Below are 19177 nucleotides of genomic sequence, written 5' to 3' on the forward strand. Positions count from 1 at the left end.
AAGAGTGTGTGAAAAAATATAATAAAAGAAAATATGATCAAGGAGAGAGAATAAATAATTAAGGATAAAATAAAAATATATATTAAATATTAAGATAAATCCTAACCTGAAGCTTATAAAATAGATCACACCCTTCTTAAATTTGAAACTTATAAATATAATGGGGGGAGTATTACAATTGAGATTATTGTAATGTGACGTATTGATATTTTACGAAGACTTCTTATATGATCGTCTCTTTAATTTGAACCAAACAAGTTTATTGTTATCATTAATTATTACTCCTCCGGTCTTTAATATATGACCTAATTCTTGAGTTAGTTTTGATCCTAAATATAAGACTTATTTCTCATATTTATAAATTTTCTCTAAATTATCTCTATGGATACTCCCTCAACCATAATCAAGTAGAAAAGGAGAGGAGGTATTAAGAAAAATAATTATGGTGTTTTAGGAAAAATGTGTCACTTTTCTTATAATTAACTAACTTATCTAACTTCCTTAATCTAATCAAATTAGTTAAATAAGTATTATATTAAAGACCGGAAGAGTATTTATTTTCTGATGTACCAAAATAAAAAATTAATCATCATCATCATTAGCATTTCATTTGCATATGTTTGAGGATGAACAAACTCTATATGACTGGATCAAGTACATGAGGCAAAATATAAATGATTATTGTGATGAATATACAATGTACTCTTGTCGAGTCCATTTATAAGAATTAAATGATGATAGTTGGTTAAAATCACTAAATTATTCATACATTATTGAATAGAAATAAGGAATGTTTATCTTTGATAATTCTATCATCATTGGATCATTATTTTCAAATACTTACTTCATTTATTTGTTATAAATTAAAGGAATTAACAAAGCATTTCCTTGTTTAACTTGCTACTTATTACAAATGGATTGATGGAGATCTAAACAAACATGCATGAACCTCTGCTACATAAAATAATGAGGATGGATCGAGAGAGAAAAGAAGAACAAGACATTGCTTAAATGTTAAGCTTTTTATTATTACCTCTTTTAGAATTGAGACAAAGTTTGCATGCACAAGAAGCTACCGCTTGCATGCATGCTAGCTTCCTTAACCTATAGATACCTATGTGCCTAAACCTACCTACCTACCTACCTACATATAAAGAAAATATATAACAAAGCTTACCTTAACCTTCCTGGCTGTGATCGATCTCACATTTATTCTAAACCCTATCGCTTACATAAGCTTTTTGGCGATCCTTTTCATAAAAGTTTTCTATTTGTCTTCTTCATTGTCATCTTCTGCTACTTTCTTTACCATTATTCCTTCCATCCACCACATGCTTCAACCTTATTCGTCTCTGATGAAATCCCCCCGTTATATTCTTCACTTACATAAGCTTTGTGGATTCCAACTTATTAGTTTCCAAAAAGCTTCAATGATTATATAATAGTGTTAGTTCTGTTTGATCCCTTGCGAGTGAAGTACTATGAGGATTTTTGGCCCTTATTGACTGAATCAAACGTCACAAGATCTTCCAACTTGTGAAAAAGAACGTATATTTCTCTTGTACTATAACTATCGAAAAGGTTTAATTATATTCCTACGAAACAAAAAACTAAAGTCCCACCACATGGTCGATCTCTTTAAGAATGTATCTAATTCTCTGCTAGTTCTGTTCTGGTGTACAGTGTTTTTCTATGGCCAAGTGCAACCCAAAAAAGTGCATAACACTATTTCCTTAAGAGTGTGAAAATCAAATTAATTAAATAGGTTAAAAAGTTAGAAATCATTCTTTTCATGTCGATGCGAAACGTTGTAAAGGTTGCAGACTGGTTCCGTTGGATCTTTCCAACTGATATGAAAACAACGGTATTAAATATATACACGTTAAGTTAATCTGACACAGATTGTGATAAAACTTGCATGCACACACACACACATATATATATGTATATAGAGAGTTTCGTTACTTTTAATATACAATCAAAGTATGTTTGAAAAAAAGAACTGGTTTATACATGATTTTGCAGAAAACAATGGTGAATTGGCATGCATGGTGGGCAAGTGATGTGCTTTAACTTTAACCCACTGCAATTTTTGTCCATGGCTTTATTCCTGGGGCTAACCTCTCTTTAAGCAAAGAATTGTTGAAGTAGAGGGACACCAAATTAAACCGTCCAAATAATATATAATAACATACTGCAATATTTCTTTCCCTCTCTCTCTCTCTCACTCTTAAGACTGCACAATCTTTCTTTAGGGTTTTCTATCTCTCTCTCTCTCTTGCCTTGTGATGCAATCTGAGAAGCCCGGCCTTCCACGTGTCAGCATCTGGGTGGTGTGCTTTAGCTAAAGAGGGCTCTTACTAGATCTTGTTAAGGAAGAAAAGCATATGTAGCTAGTCAAGGTCCAAGTTTTGGGGTTTTGAATACAGTTCAAATTTATCCGACACTTTAATTATATCTCTGTCATTTTTTTTCCACTTCTTCCTTCTTTTTTATCTTCTATCTATGCATATAAAGAGAAAACACAACCAACAAAAAACAAAGTCTCTAACAACAACGTAGACCAACTAAAGAGAAACCGCTATTTTTCAAAATAAAAGTACATGTTGTGTCTGTATCTGCAGTAACATAAATAATCGTAATCATACTCAAATATATATATATCATTCAAATACTAAGATGGGATTACAGTTTAGACTAAAAAGTTATAGCTTTTAACAAGTAATGTTTAATTAAATGGTTAATATAATATGACTATATACTAGTATACGTATAGTTCAACAGATATAACCACCACAACTTAATTATATATATCAGAAGAATTTCTGATTCATATTGAAATGTTAAAGGATGTATACGGTTGAAGGAAGTGAGATTCAAAATGTGGTTAGAAAGCAGAGAGAACAAGGAAGCATGGTGGGGATTAGACCACTTTTAACGTTAAGAATGTTTGGTGAGTATTTTAGAGGCAGAGAGAGAGAGAGAGAAGGGGAGGGGAGAGAGAGAGGTATAATAATAAGAATAATAGTATAGTTTGAAAAGTGATCATAAAGCTACTCATTCAGCGATCCTGCTACAAAGCGGAGATCTCAAATAGTGTTTCTTTCTCCATTTCCAATGCTTAAGAGGGTTTTGATTAAAACTTTGGTTATTTTGATTTTATACAAAAATGTGAAAAGAAGAGACCCCAACAAGTGGGCTATGATGATGTATAGCTTAGTCTTTCTGCATTGTGCAATTACTGTTTGGTGTGAAGCTTTTAAACGAAACCGTACTTCTGTCTCTCCATGCTTAAGGGCTGTGCTGGCTGCTTCTGCTGCTGGCTGCATTATATGCTGCCCAATGCTTTTAGTTAATGGTTACTGATCAGTTTAACGCTTTTGGGAATTCTGAATTCAAATCCAAGAATCTTTTTTTACCAAATCCATCAAGTATTAAATAAGTGAAACATTAATTGGTCCATCTTTTAGCATTTTATTCTTCAAAATTATACAGTATTGTATCATTATTAAGAGAAAGAAACACATAGGTGGTCCCACTTGGATAATGCTCAAATTAAAGCTTTATTTCTTTCTCTTTTAACATCAATATTAACCCCAAAAAAAAAAAAAACAAAGTTAGTAGTATAATTTATAGTTCATGAAAATTTGATCTTATTTTGATTATAACATTTGAAATTTGAAATATGCGTTTTTTGTCCTTAAAATTTACTCCGTATGTGAACGTTAATTATTACTCTTCGGCTTCTAAATATAAAACCCTTATACTAGTGTGTGTAAAAATCTTACATTTAAGAGTGGAGGAATACAAGCTAAACGATGTTAAATATTGCTGATCTGCACATACACCGTTAATATGATCTGGTGATTAAGACAAGCTAGCATTCTTGTAGCTTATGTGGCAAAAAAACTAATAAACAGTGTTTTGCTCCTTGTGTGCTGCATTTTGCAGCGCTTTCTCTCGTTTTATTTTTCATCGATCTATATAAGCTACCAGGATGCCAACTAATTTTACTCAGTCATCAGGTCACATCATCAAAATTAGTAGTGCTGTGTCAAATCAAACAATATTTAACACCTTACTGAGATTAACATTCATAATTGAATAGTATCGAGTCACTTCCACTTAATTCAACCATGATTAATATTCAAACTTCAAACCCTTTTGACAAATTTGAAAAAATTGGCACCTTTAGAAATAGAGTGTGTTTCGATTAGAACACATGAAATTTCAATCTTAAACATCTAATATTTTGTTTGAATCTTGTCTTAATTAAATGCTAATATTTAATTCTTTTAGTGTCAGTTAACATCTAAACCAGTGGTGAAAATTCATGAATTCCTTGAGTTTGATCATAAATAATAGAATACGCCAATATGCTCATTGTTGTAAGTTGTAGTATTATGGGAAAATCAAAGAAAAGTTTTAGCTTGATGGGAAAAGAGGTTTCCAGAGAAACTGGCTGTTAAATTAGTTCTGAAGTTATATGAAAATAAGGCAAAATCCCAATATTCAGTTAGTTTTAGAATTTAGATTCTCCATGATCAGTCTGGAAGAGGAATATCGGCAAAGGAGAATAATTGATAAAAAGACAAAAAGCACCCCAGAAAAAAATTGAAAACAAAAAGGAAAGAAATATTGATGTATCTCATTTGTTCTTTAGGACAAAGAGCAAATCCTTCAACAGTACATTTTTTTCCTTTGCCTTTTTCAGGGAAGAGATTTAAAGCTCAAATCTGTCTATTTGGAAAGCCACTCGAACAAAAGAAAACTCGGTTGATGCAATTTGTATATTAAAGGAAACTAATTGATTTGCTAAAGCTATATATACTCATATCTCCTTTTAAGTAATTAAAGCTCCAGAATAGCAGTACTCTCCACCAACAGCTTTTAAATTATGAAAAAACTGCACTTAAATTTATAGATATCACCGTCTTCATTCGTTTCTTCCAACCAACCATCAGAACGCAAATACTAAATAAGGAAATCAATTGATTTGCTAAAGCTATTTTCTATTCATAGAAAAACTTTTATATCATTAAATTTTAAGTTTTTTCTTTTTTGCTACACGTAATTATTCTTCTACTGTTCTTCGAGACACTATTAAGTACTAAATATGAATATTTTTTTCAATGAAGGTTAAAACCTTAATTGGATTAGTCCTTTCACTGGATTTTACCCTATTGGTCACTTTAAGGTTATTGGCGCATAAAGACCCAGTCTGAATCCACCCTATAGGTATTTGATCCCGAAAATATATCTTGTAGGCCTTTCTCAAAGAATGGACGGGACCTTCGCTAATGGGCCCCAAGTGGAGAAAGAAACAAGAGCATATCCCAAACAGAGTTTTTAAAAAACAACCTCCTTTGATGTTTGCCCGATGGATCTCAGGAGCCTGGTGGACAAGGAAGCTTCGGGATATAAACCTGCTTGAGTTTTTATTTTGTTCTGTTTCTCTTGTACCAGAAAAAAAAAACTATCCAAAAGGATTTCATCACATAGAGGCCCAATCAACTAGAAGCACATTTCAGCTTAACGATGGTCAGGAAAATTAATTGCTCAAGCAGATGCTAAGCAACTGATAAATATGTTGAATGCCAACAGAGAGCCAACCACTTGTAGTTTACTGATTTTCAAGATACAGAGTATGCTGCAATTTTCCTGGGAAGTTAAGCTGCAAGTTTTACCCAGAGATTGCAACATTATCGCAGTGCATTTGTAAAGAGAGCAATTGCTGTATCCTTTGTTTTTTATTCGTGCCTTTCACAGCTGAAGATGCTAGTTTTTTTTTTTTTTGGTACAAACTGAAGATGCTAGTTGATCGTGACAAATTGGGACTACTGTTCCCTTAGTGTTACTCTCTCCTTTTGGTATGATACTCTTTTGGTCTTATTTATAATATAGAAAGAGAAGATTTTTCTGCGTTTTTTTTATAAATCACCTTATAAATATTTAGTACGAACATATATATTAGATATGAGTAAACTTAAAAAATTATTATAATTTAATAAAAATTTAATGCAATTTAAGATTTTACTTAATCTACGTAAAACATGTTAAAAATGCGAGTATGTCCTATCCATCATGCCTGTCCTAAGCTTAAAGTCCTCGAACCTCATAGGCTTTCAATGAACTATGAAGAGCTACCTGAGCGGAGATTTTGTTTATACAAGAAATCTATATAAAATGTCTTAAAAAATATTTTATCTTAAAATATCTCAAAGGGTAATTAAGATATCATAATTGCCCCTCACGTCAAGAATCTGGACCTGTCTTATCTGGTATCTACCAGACTACCACAACAAGAAAGTTTTGTCCAGAATCTCCTGTACAATACTACCCTGTGACTGAGATATCTGATCCATAGCAACAAGCTGGAGATAAGCTCCAGTTAAGGAATGGAGATTGAGCTTGAAGTTGTAGATGAGATAACGTATTTTTTTAAAAAAAAATTTTTAAATTTTTTTCGTTAATAATGCTTCCTTTCTTGACCATGAGGGGTGGTGACTTGGAGGATCAGATAGTTGTCTTATATGTCACGGGTCCATCTCGAAGTGATTTTTATATGGCCTGGCCCCTTTTCACATGCATCAAAACAATCTCATACTGATTATCTCAAGCCACCAGCCATCTCTTTCGTAGATTCTGAAGAACACTTATCTATCGATATCAATGGCAGCTTCACGCTCTCTTCTAAAGTTGGACCAGATTGAAGGTAAAGGAAGAGGATTAGTTGCAACTCAGAATCTCAAAGCCGGCCAAATCATCCTCACTGAATCTCCCATCATTCTCTATTCCACTTTCCCTCTCTTCTCTGATTCATCTTCTTCTTACTGTGATCACTGCTTCAGGTCAATTTTACCAGTTTCAACCCCAACACAACACACTGTTTCATCATATTATTCATGCCCCTCTTGTTCGCGCCACCATTTCTGTAGCCAGAAATGCCTCTCTCTTGCTCTCAAATCCTCTCATTCTTCATGGGTATGTCAGGCCCTGTCTTGTCTTCGAGACTCTGGTTCAGAGCTTCTTCGTCAATCCCATGAACTTCAAGTCCAGGCTCGTTTCGTCGTTGCTGTCTATAACCTTTCCCTTCTTTCCCCTTCCAGTATTCAGATCTTGCTCTCTCTTCTGGGAACCCCAGATGACGCCATTGTTAAAGCTTCAAGCTTTCTCCACTCTCTGATTTCTTCTCTGTGCCCACCACCTCAGAATCAGCTCCCTGCAGAACTCACAGCTCAACTTATGGCTAAAGATAGGCTTAATTCTTTCTGCTTAATGGAGCCATATTCCCCAGATGGTCCTCAGAGATCCATCAAGGCCTATGCTATATACCCAAATGCCACTTTCTTTAACCATGATTGTCTTCCCAATGCATGCAGATTCGATTACGTCGATGATGGTGTTCCTGGAGATGAACACAACACGGACATTGTGATCAGGATGATTGAGGATGTTGCAGAGGGGAGAGAAGTGTGCATAAGCTATTTTAGAATCAATAGGGATTATTGGACGAGGAAGAGGATCTTGATGGAAGATTATGGGTTTGTTTGTGGGTGTGAGAGGTGCAAGATTGAAGCCAACTGGGGTGTTGATGATGATGATCAAAGTAGCGGATTGCCTCATGATTGGTTCCTACGGAAGTATGTATGTGATAAGAAGAACTGTTCTGGCACACTGGCTCCTCTGCCTCCAAAGGATGATGATGGGCAGTCTAATGTCTTGGAATGTAATTTCTGTGGCGATTTAAAACTTGAGGGTGCATGAATTCTCAAAAGGCTCCAACCTCAATCTTTATTGTTATTTCTTTTCCTTGATTTCAATAACTGAATCGTAATTTATGTAATTCACCTCACATAGTGGAATATGACTTGATATTTCAATAATTGAATAATATATATATTTTTCACTTCTATTAGATTAGATCTAAATCCTTCATAGAAGTGGATTTCTTATTTTTATTTCACCATGCATTTAATGAGAAATCATCTAATTTTTCATTTAAATCTAACTTTTTAACTCAATATTAATTAATTATCAACCAATATAGCATCAAATCATCGATCAATATATATAATAAAATTTATATTCAATCGCACTATATGCAAGTAATGGTAAAAACGTGGATTTTTTTAAGGAAAAAAACATAATTTAACAAAATCTAGAAATAAGTAGACATTTTTTAATTACAATGTATCGAATTTAACGGGATAGATCTTATATTTCATACTGATTACTACTCAATGTAAGACTTAATTGTCGAGTTAATCTTAATTTCAAATATAAAACCTATTTATTATATTTATTAATTTTTTTAAATTACCCTTATTGATACTTCGTCAACCATAATCAAATAGAAGAGGAGAGGGAATGTTAAAAAAAACTAATTATGGTGTTTTAGAAAAAACATGTCATATTTTTTATAATTAACTAACTTACTTTATTTTTTAATCTAATCAAGTTAGTTAGATAGGTTTTATATTAAGTACTAGAGGAGTATAATTTATTGAGGTAGATAACTAGATACTCCTTCGAGATCTTTAATATAAGACCTAATTAACTAATTTGAGTAAATTAAGAATACTAGTTAAATTAGTTAATATGATATATTTTTTCTAAAACACCGTAAGTATTTTTCTTAATTCCTTTCCTTCCTCTCCTACTTCATTATTACTGAAAAAATATCAATATGACTAATTTAAAAAAATTAATAAATATGTAAAATAAGTCTTATATACTACCTCCGATCCTTAATATAAGATCTTACTTAACTTTTATTTTGATCATAAATATAAGATCTAATCCACTTTGTCTCTCATGTTTATGTATTTTTCCTAAGATAGTCCTTTTAACAATAATAATTCCAACCAATACAATTGATTAGTAAGGATATTTTAAGAAAAATAACACATATTTATTATAAATAATAATTTAATTTTTTTAAATTAGTTAACTAGCTCTTATAAATAGAATCGGAGGTAATATAATATCAACGCGAGAAATATGACTAATGCAAAGCCTAGTCACTGGAGGGTTCTTTTAGGGCCCACATGATGGCCATGTAACGCCGTCCGGATCCGAATATTATCGGGTTATTGGCTGGGTCCATGGAAATATGCATTTCGGATAAGTTCGCTTGATACGAGCCTTTCTAGCGTTGAGTCCCAGCCTTTGTTCATCAACCCGGAAATTCAAGTATCCTCTAGCATTAGAGATTACGATTCATGAATGAACAAATGAAGAAATTGCAGTGAATCCAGCAGCTTTGTTTTTATTCCAAGCAGAATTTTTATGGTAGTAAATTAACCTCTTGGTAAGCTGATATTTGCGATTCTTGCATCAGTTTCATTCCCTTCGCCCCCCGTTCCTTTCACTGATAAGAAGCTGTTTTGCGTGGACGTTTGTGTGTTTCTCTTTTTACTGTATCTCTCCAAACATCTGAGGTTATATAGTGTGTTAGCAAGAACGAAGAACTTAGATGGAAAGGGATTTTCTTTGAAGCATAGAAGCGGAATTGCTATTAATATTTATCATTTTTTTATAACTCGAGATCTATATTTCGCTTTCTTTATGTGTTCTCTTGATCTTGCATCCGATGTGAAGGTATGCTGACAAAAGTTAGGAAAGTGACCCAAAAGATATCCCATAAATTTATTTGTCCCATAATCAAAATGCGGGGGGGAAAAAAAATCTTTCTGAGTCGCTTAGTCGTCATTATAGTGTGCTCCTAATTCCTTATGTGAAGGGGATATGTTATTATATGTCACCATAAAAGAGGTTTCCTAGATACTACTACTCATCGTTGACATGGAAATGGGACGTCTTTTGTGCTACAAGAATTATGAGTTTCTATGAATATATGTAGAAGAATAATTAGCTAGATTGTTTCAAATTGCAAAACGGATTTAATTTGACCTTGTCTAGAACTGCCTTATCACTTTCCAGGGTTCCACCTTTTCCTCAGTGGTACAGATTAATTTTTCATCGAGTAGATAGAATTGCAGCATGAGAACATTTGGGCAGGGAAAAAAAAAGAAGGAAAGAATAGTGGTAGATTGTTCCTTATTCCTTTAGTTGTTAAGTTATAATTCTAATCTCCTCCAAATCGTTCGACAATATAGTCCTGCTGGTGCACAAGTAAATGCTTCTGGCTTTTAAGCTGAAGCAAGTTTTGGCTTGTTGCCCATTTCACTTCAAATGTTTAAGGACATGATATGGCCTTGACTGGGGGAATATCTTTCATTGATTGATCTTTGGGCTGGTCTCTATTGCTTGTTTGCCTAGGACTTCAGATGTTTGAACAGGGTTCTAGTTCAATTATATATACATATATATTCATAGTTCCTGATTTGGTGAATTATTTTCCGGTGACCATCTTTGCCACTTTAAAGTTAATGTCATTTGATACATTTCTTACATATTAGCGACTTATATGCGAAATGAAATCTGGTACATATTTCTGACTGAATGTTTAAACATGGTATAGCAGTTGAAAGAAGGCCACTATTTTAGCAATAATATTGCATAGGTTTTCTTATTTGGTTGAAGAAATGGTTTTTTTTTTTTTGGTTTATCTTTGTTCTCAGGTCATTATGATTATAAAAGGATTGTTTGGAAGATGTGAAAGGTGGAACCCAGTTCATCCAACCTATGGAACATTTTGGGGGATGGGTGTGGGCATTGGCTGTGGTGTTGGGTGGGGTCCAGGATTTGGCCCTGAAGTGGTGGGCTATGTTGGAGCTGGCTGTGGTGTTGGATTTAGTGTAGGTATCACTCTGGCTGGCTTTGGTATAGGTCTTCCTATGAACTTCTGTCAAGCTCCTTATCAAGGTAAATTCCTAAAGAGTTAAAATATCAGTCGCTTTTTGTAGTTGTTACTTTATCCACAAAAAGTTCTGTATTCAAGAGTCATCCTAACCGGACCTCTTTCACTTGATGAATATGAAAATCTTGTGCATTTAGATTTTGATGTTCTTAATCTTGTGCTCTTGGAGATTAGAGTTTTACCTTTTCTCCTTTTTAATCTAGCAATTGTGGCAAGAAGAGGCTCTGCATTGGAGTCAGCACATTTCAATGGTTTTCTTTCTGGAAAACATGTTGCCGAGGATAGCTGGAGTGGAATTGTACGTGGTGTTTCTTACTTGCAAAGAGAAGCCACGGAGAAATTGTCTAGCTTTAGGCAAAGGCAGTTATTGATCAAGGGTAAGGAATTTATTGATTTTTTTTTTTTAAACTTTATTTGCTAGAAGAACATACTTCCTTTACTTGCGACTTCTTCAATTTATGTGTATCTTCTATTACCTGATTGTTTGATTTTATGCTTGCCTTGCAAAATTCTTCTGTGTAATTGTTTTTCCTTTCCTTCTCTGTTATTTTTTGAGCTTATATAGTGTTAAGCTTGCATGTTCTTAACATACCTCTTCCCTTCGGGGATTGGTGCATGCTAATCTGCCTATTGCAAGATCAAGTAACTTAAGTAATAAATTTCAATCACTAAATTGATTATGTGTTGTACATCTGTCGATATGATTCCTTTATTGGAATCCTTCCTTACAAGTACTAGTGATAGTAATTGTCAATGGAGTAACATATATTTTATTCGTTGGACTACCATATTGGCATGTTCCATGTAAACTAAATAGCTGGATCCAATGATACGAGTGTTGCACATTACACCCCAGAAGCTTTTGTCTGTATTAACTTGTGTGTTATGACTGGTTTCATGTCGCTTGGCATAAATAGAACCTCACCGTGAAAAAAAAAAAAAAAGGAGAAGAAAAAAAGTTGTGTGACAGGAACAAGTGACAGATGATCTTCTCGTAGTTGCAGTTTAAGATCATCAATGTTAACGAAGAACTACAAATCATGTGCATATGATGAGATAAAGGGAATTTCAGACAAGATCAGTTTTTTAGTTCCTTTGGTATGTGAATTTCCCTAACTGAAGGGAGATCAAATTGAAAGACCTGCTTATTTGCTTGCAGGAAAAGATTGATGGCTTCTGCAGCTGCCAAATTTGTAGCCTTCATTTCCCTTAGCTGCTGAGGAGGAAGTAACATTGACAACCTTCAATCTTTCAGAACGAGGCTTTGTACTATAGAATGTATTTTGGTCTAGTTTTTTAGAGAAGCCGCGTGTCTTTTTCTTGTTCTTTAATTGGTTCATGTACATAGAGTTTACTCAAATCATTTCTGTATTTACCTATTTTATAATGATTATTTCGTATGAGTTACTTTCCTACTCAAATACCGTAAAGCAATAATATCAACACAACAACAAATCCCCTAAGGGTTTATTATTACAAACAAAGCGTGTTTTGGGGATTATTTGTAGAGATTGTTCTACGAACACAGGCTAAACATCATTCTAAAAAGTTTCATATTTAAAGAGATTATTCATGTGGTATCTTTTGTAAAATACGAGTTATCTCTAGATAACAGGTCATGCGTCATCTTTCCTGCATAACTGCCTACTTTGCATCAAAGTTTTACATGACTCGTGAGAATTCCCAATCAGGGTATTTACGAGGTTCTCGCACTGCTTCCCGGATATGAAGCTCAGGGCCACCCTGCCTTTAACAGAGAGTCCCACCATTATTAATTATTACCCTTAGTCATCAGAAAGGACAATGCCTTGTTGTGTCTTGCAGGTTCCAGAACCAATCACCCAGCTTCACAGCCTCAAATAGCTCCCCATCGATAATGGGTTTCTCGTACTTCGGGTGATCTTTTTTCAACAATCCCCTGCTCCTCTGCATTTTCAGCTTTTGTTCTAAGAACCCTGGTGGGTTTGAGGATCAAGAACGGCACTAAAAGTCAGAGAAGAAGGCTATAATAGTTGATCTTCTAGCACTGTGTTTGTTTGAAAGGAAGCAGGAAAAAAAAAATCAGGAAAAAGCGCAAAAGGAATGGGATGCAAGGACTGAATATGCCGTGGACGAGTATGGCTAAAATCCAAACAGACAAATGGGGCATATCATGTTCTCTTTTTGGGAAGGATTATTTTGGTCCTTTGACAAAAAGAAAAGTGCCACTCAAATTTGACTTGTTACTGTCTAGTTGGGGGTAGCCTACGACCCAAACGTGCTTTGACTCTGCTCTCTAACCACCATTCAAGCCAACACTGTTCATTGGTAAATGCTAATTTTACAGTTTTACTGCCCCACAAGGTTTTACCAGAAACTGAAACTTAGTTCGTTTTACCTCCTTTAACTTTTGCATAAATTTCACATAATAAAATATTAAAAACACCATCTTTACTCTTTAGGCAATTCAAATCTTTTATCGGCTGATATGCATTATTGGCTTATTAGTTCTCAGTTTCAGCATTGGTTTGACGTCATTCCCCCTTTATCAAAAGAGAGAAAAGAAAACAAGGAAAAAGGAAAGAAACTTTTTGCATGAGTTTTGCAGCATTATTATTATTATACATGACATGGCTGTCAAAATACATGCCACGAAGCTTGACTGCCACTCTTACGAAAACTAGATTTGTTTTTTATACATTTATTTTACATATAATTTACAAATAATGTAATGTATAATTTTATATCATTCAAGATGCATTTCTCCTCTACATAAAGAATAGAATACTGAACCTCATTATTCATATCAATGATACTTCCTTTAATTCAATCATGATTCAAGAACGCCTTTGGATAAATTAGCACCCAAAAGATATTAAATGTCATCCATAATGACTATTTTAAAAGAGACGACCTTGGCCAAAAAAGGAGAGACGAGATTTCTTTTGCGATCAACGTCATCAACATCAGTTTAAAACGTCGAATTTGTAACAAATCATTCCATATTCAGACACCATGAGTATTGATAGTTTATTTTGAATTTTCTACATAATGCATAGAAAAATATCTAGTTTTTTCCTTAAAAAAAAAAAAAGGCAACTCCATGCTGAAAGATCGGTTTCTAGACCTTAATTATTTTTATTCCTAAAATAATTTATAAGGCGAAGTAGAGAGAAGTAAAAATGTAGTAGTAGTAGTAGTAGTAACAATAATAATAAATAATACTCAACTTTAGAGATTGAGCCCCACCATTTTAATTTTATTTCTCTCTACTTCCCATAATGAACTAATTAAACTCAATTCTATTTAATGCCGATGCGTAATCAGGCAAGAGGTTTATATGCGCAGAAACCATAGAAATTCAAAAGCAGAACTGGGCCACAATAATCTAAAGGGAGAACAAAAGGAAACACAAAAATTCAATAACAAGACTAAATCCCAGTACAATAAATTAAAATTAAAAACCCAAGTTACATCATTAAAATAACAGAAATCCCTCAAGTAAATGGGAAACTGTGAAATAAAACCACAAATATGGAACTTGGGAATTAATACTGTTGATTCCTCTAATATCAGCAATACTCAGTCTGAGAATTCTTCTTTCCAATGCCTGAGGATTCTATTATATTTATTCAAAGCTTTCTATGGTAACTTACAGGGATCCACAGCAATCAACATTGACATCTGGGTTGCCATTAGCATCCTTATTTGGTCTGTACTCCATCACAGGTGAGCCAGACTCCTTCTTCCATGGCCAAGCATTGATCAGAGTCTGAGGGTTCTGATAGTCCTGTTTCAAACAACCAGTTGAACCTAACTGGCCATTGAAGACGAGTTGCTTGGATGACACGACATCAATGTTTGATGCAGGCTCAGTATCCGGCATCGCTTGCAGTTGAAAACAGTTGTTAGCCATAACAGAACTTTCACTTGATTCAGAGACAGCGTTCGAGGAAATGTGAGACAGTTGAGACCACATGCTGTCTGAGGAAGAGTCAAAGCCAAGATACCTCACATTTCCTAGGTCTTTCTGAAAGAAGTCATGCTCATCTACTTCAGATTGCAGCCCAAACCTGCAAAGTGGTTAGTACATAACAAGTTGCTCAATTCATATTATATATATATATTATAGAAACTTGAACAAGATGCGACATTCATCAGCCACAAATAGTATTGCTTATTTATCAAACACCGTGCAATACATGGGACCCACACTCATCATGAAAAATAAATAAAACACGAAGAATCAGCTAAGACAAGTCCACAATAGTTTAAAGGAGGGGGAAGAAACGAAAAAAGCATATCACCAATCAGATTTTTTTTTGGGGGGGGGGGTGAAATCAGCAGCTTCATTCAACAATCTAAACAGCGATTATACTGGGGGAAAGGATTTCACCGAGCTAACAACCACCATTGTTAAAGTGTCATTAGATCATTGATAATGAATAACATAAAATTCTCTCTCCTTCATATCCAGTCCAGAAAATTTTGCTGTGATGATTTTGCAAATTAACATCACAAGAATACTCTAGACAATGTCGAGAACTGTGTTTCTCTTGTCCCCCAAAGCCCATTTGTTAGTTCTAAAATGAAATGTCGGAGTTAAAAGCATTGCAAGCATGAAACTAGATCTCTAAAATCGAGAAGATTCTACCTTTTGAACACAGAAAAAGAGTTGTTGTACAAAATACAAGACCAGCTTCAACGCACGAGCTAGTTTACTTACTTCTTACTCTTTCCATCCCACGCATCGCAATGATCCACACATGTGAGGTAACTTGGCATTACAGCTACCACACACAACAAGTCTATAAGATAATAATAACTTTGTCCCTGTCATAAAAAACATCATTCACACAAACAAATGACCACTCCAAAGAGAGTCTAGGACTCACTGCAAGCATGATATGACACCATAAGTCAAACACCAGAAAGACAACACTGCATGCACACAGCTCAAACAATCACAACACCAACACAACATGAAAATCACAATGGTCCCTTCAGACTATGCTCTCACGTCACAAGAAGCTGTACTGTTATCATACCTGTACTCTTTCTTGTTCATCTCACTGGGAAGAGACTCAATCTGAAGCTGTGATACGTTGTTTCCAAGGCTTAAACCCTCACGAGTGCCATTTGTGTGCAGAGGGAGGCTGGGAAATGAGTTTCCACAACCACTTCTGGTCCCACCACTAACCTCCGAAGACTGAGCAGGAGGATGAGCAGCTTGTGATGCTTCCACAGGCTTTCTTGAACGATGACGACGGCGAATCATATGTCGCTCACAGTACTTAGAATCTGGGTGTGCGTCTCTCGAGCACCTCCATTTCTTACCGTCGGTTCTCCGGCACCTTCCCGGCTCTGGGTCTATCTTCTTCCCGAAATAGGAGCTATAACCCACTTCAGGACCGGAAAAAAAAAAACAAAACAAACGCAGAAAGACGATTAAGTGGTAATACTGGGCAGAAATTAGGGATTTGGAACAGAAACGAAGTGAAAAATGCAGGGGTTAGAGGGAGAAGAAATTGGGGGTTTTGTTGGCTTACGAGCTGAATGAGGAACCGGCATCAATTGGAGGCTCTTGTGAATCGGAGCGAGAAGGTCAGGCGGAACGGATAATCCGGCTTTGAGATACTTAAAGATAAGAGCTTGGTGTTCGAGTTCCTGCCACTGCGCCACCGTGAACGGCGGTGGCTGGAGTCCCGTCCACATGGCCGGCGGAATGCTCATTTCAGTGTGCTTGTTCCGCTGCTGCTGCTACTACTAGGAGTGAAAGCACAAAAAGGGAGCGATTTGATTTCAATGACATAGACAGAGAGATCATTAGCTGGAGATATATAGGAAGGAAGATAGAGAGAGCGAGAGGCAGAGACAGAGAGAGAAAGAGGCGGTTACCTCGGAGTGGGACAGTGAGTGCACGAGTTCGGCCATGGTTAGGACGTAGAAGCGATTAAGGAAGTTCAACAGTAACTGAAGAGGTTTGCTCTAACCGGGGCAGCCGCAGTATGTATGCTCGTGATAAGAAACTATGGTGGGCCCGGTGGAGATGATTTTTTTTTACAGGAAAAAATTTTTTGTTTTTGAAAATTTTGAAATTAAATTTTCCTGTTCCGGGAAAAATGACAAATAAAAATATTGAAATTAGAATATCCCAAAAGAGGAAAGTTATTCCCAATTAAAATTTTAAAATTAGTGAGAAATAACAAAAATATCCCTTTTATTTAAAAAAAAAAAGATTCAACCCCTCGCTAGTACAAGCCATCGCCAGCCACCATCGGTGACCAGATGTCGGTGCCAAGCATAGTTTTTTTGTGAAGGTAAAATAACCATTGAGCCATCAATGATTTCTTAACCTTATAATGCAAAAATATATATAAATTGACTCTTTTACTGTAGTTCCAGTTCGCAACAACACTTCATCTAAGAATAATAAGTCTTGATTGAGAAATGACAAATCTAAACTTGATATTAATAAAACATCTTTTCCTGATACATAACAGAAAATTTTCTTAATTAAAAACGACAACAATTTATTTGGGAATGACATGTCTTTATTGGGAAATGACAAGTTTAAACTTGAGATTAATAATGTGTTTTTTTAATGCATAACAGGAAATAACATGTGCATTAATTAAAAATGACAACAATTTATCTGGGAATGACATGTCTTGTAAAAACACCCTGTTAATCTCAAGTTTAGACTTGTCACTTCCCAATCAAGACATGTCATTCCTAGATAAATTGTTGTCATTTTTAATTAATGCACATGTTATTTCCTGTTATGCATTAAAAAAAACACATTGTTAATCTTAAATTTAGACTTGTCATTTTTCAATCAAAACATGTCATTTCTAGATAAATTGTTATCATTTTTAATTAATGCACATATTATTTTTTGCTATGTATCAAGAAGAAATGCTTTGTCAATATCAAATTTAGACTTATCATTTCTCAATCAAGACTTGGCATTCCCAGATAAATTGTTATCATGGATTGGAATCACAATAAAAAGTCTTTTTTTTTTTTACATTATAAGGTTAACAAATCATTAGTGATCTAATGGTTGCCTTGGCTCAAATGACCCAGAGGTTTTGATCCCACCCCCACCACTTTCCTTAAATAATTTATCACATGGCGGAGGAAAAAAACTTGTCACCCAAAAAACCAGTGGCCCGATGCTAGCATCCAATCGCTCGTGGTGGCTGGCAAGGACTTGAAAAAAATTTTCAAAAAAAAAAAAAAACAAAAGGGCATTTTTTGTTATTTCTTCTGAATTTCACAATTTCAATTTGGGAATATATTTCCTCTCTGTCATTTTTAACCCTTAGCTTCCTAAATTGGAATATCATAATTTTAAGTTTTTTTATATGTCATTTTCCCCCTTTTTCGGCATGCATCTAGATTGACAACAAATGACTTACGGCCCGTTTGATACAATGGAACTAAAGCTGAGGAAGCAAAACAGAAATAAAACCATGCAAGGCTTGTTTGGGATCAGGATTTTATCAGTTCTTCAGTCATAATTTACAAAATATGAGATAAGTATATGAGAAAACTTATCTCAATTTATATGAAAATGTTTATAAACAGATAAAATGAGCCCGTAACTCGTGTTTGGTGCTTGGAAACCCGATTCTTGATGAATCTTCCACTAAAATCGATAGAACTCTCGCTTCTATCGCACCGTCCAATTGTTAAATTTTCCAAAAATCAAATGTTATTTGTTATTTTTACCCTTCAAACCCTCCCTCGTTATAGGTTTAGATGGAGTGAAGCACATTTATGACGATAGTGACAGTGAAAAGAGACGATGTTCACGACGGTGGGAGCATGCGAAGACAGAACAAAGAGGGGGTGAGAGGGGGCGGAGGTGGTTGACCCACTGCGATGGAGGAGATGATAGGGCGGAGGTCATGGCTGAGATTTAAAGGGGAAGGTCAGGGATTGCAACTGTTATTCAAATGCAGTAGTAAGGGCAAGGGTCGTGGTCACTTTGACAGCATGAAACAAGACACTTTATTTAAATTGTGAGTCGCGACTGAGCTGAGTTATTTGCGATCAAGGTTAATAGATGACAAGAAGAATGTGACGAGGCAACAAGAAGATTTAGGAGGTTTTGGGTTAGAATAAAATCATGGTTTTAAAAGTGTTTTTACAATATACGAAATAAATATGTAAAAGAATTGTCTCGATTTGTAGAAAAGTGCCTTTGAAAAATACTTATGAGATTAACCAACATCACCCCTTAATCTTTTTGCTAGCATTGGCTTTGTTTTTTGTTAATTGATTTTAGCCCTTCATGCTTTGACTGACGATTTGTTTTGGAAGATTTACTATCAAGTTTTAAATAGAAAACATAATTACTAAAAA

At 34.8% G+C, this 19177-nt stretch overlaps 3 protein-coding genes across 5 annotated transcripts; 2 read left to right on the plus strand and 1 right to left on the minus strand.

Moving 5' to 3' along the window:
• The first annotated feature begins 6062 nt into the window (after positions 1-6062).
• On the plus strand, positions 6063-7886 carry LOC114718320 (histone-lysine N-methyltransferase ASHR2-like). Its single transcript, XM_028903605.1, has 2 exons — positions 6063-6068; positions 6643-7886. The coding sequence occupies exons 1-2, from the start codon at positions 6063-6065 to the stop codon at positions 7765-7767; spliced, it is 1131 nt and encodes a 376-aa protein (XP_028759438.1). The 3' UTR covers positions 7768-7886.
• Positions 7887-9174: 1288 nt separating this feature from the next.
• Positions 9175-12246, plus strand: LOC114718313 (cadmium-induced protein AS8). Of its 3 annotated transcripts, none has more exons than XM_028903600.1 (4): positions 9175-9313; positions 10587-10830; positions 11041-11202; positions 11985-12246. In XM_028903600.1, the coding sequence occupies exons 2-4, from the start codon at positions 10593-10595 to the stop codon at positions 11993-11995; spliced, it is 411 nt and encodes a 136-aa protein (XP_028759433.1). In that variant the 5' UTR covers positions 9175-9313; positions 10587-10592; the 3' UTR covers positions 11996-12246. The 3 variants fall into 3 exon arrangements, with proteins under 3 accessions (XP_028759433.1, XP_028759432.1, XP_028759431.1); XM_028903599.1 differs by having other exon boundaries at positions 9175-9294; XM_028903598.1 differs by lacking the exon at positions 9175-9313 and having other exon boundaries at positions 9333-10830.
• Positions 12247-14426: 2180 nt separating this feature from the next.
• On the minus strand, positions 14427-16653 carry LOC114718317 (growth-regulating factor 5-like). Its single transcript, XM_028903603.1, has 3 exons — positions 16354-16653; positions 15853-16207; positions 14427-14877 (listed from the first exon to the last, which is right to left on the minus strand). The coding sequence occupies exons 1-3, from the start codon at positions 16535-16537 to the stop codon at positions 14457-14459; spliced, it is 960 nt and encodes a 319-aa protein (XP_028759436.1). The 5' UTR covers positions 16538-16653; the 3' UTR covers positions 14427-14456.
• Positions 16654-19177: the final 2524 nt, after the last annotated feature.

The sequence above is a fragment of the Neltuma alba genome, unplaced genomic scaffold (genome assembly GCF_004799145.2).
Source record: "Neltuma alba isolate B1F8T4 unplaced genomic scaffold, ASM479914v2 tig00011830_pilon, whole genome shotgun sequence".
In the NCBI taxonomy this organism is placed as follows: Eukaryota; Viridiplantae; Streptophyta; class Magnoliopsida; order Fabales; family Fabaceae; genus Neltuma; species Neltuma alba.

Bases quoted from the DNA above. Each gene is read 5' to 3' on its own strand.
- LOC114718313 (XM_028903598.1), top strand. From the start codon at position 10,551: ATGGTTTTTTTTTTTTTGGTTTATCTTTGTTCTCAGGTCATTATGATT. The intron at 10,831-11,040 runs GTAAATTCCTAA...CAATTGTGGCAA, and splicing joins CTGTCAAGCTCCTTATCAAG to GAAGAGGCTCTGCATTGGAG.
- LOC114718317 (XM_028903603.1), bottom strand. From the start codon at position 16,537: ATGAGCATTCCGCCGGCCATGTGGACGGGACTCCAGCCACCGCCGTTC. The intron at 16,208-16,353 runs GTAAGCCAACAA...CCGGTCCTGAAG, and splicing joins GCCGGTTCCTCATTCAGCTC to TGGGTTATAGCTCCTATTTC. The intron at 14,878-15,852 runs GTATGATAACAG...ACCACTTTGCAG, and splicing joins ATGAACAAGAAAGAGTACAG to GTTTGGGCTGCAATCTGAAG.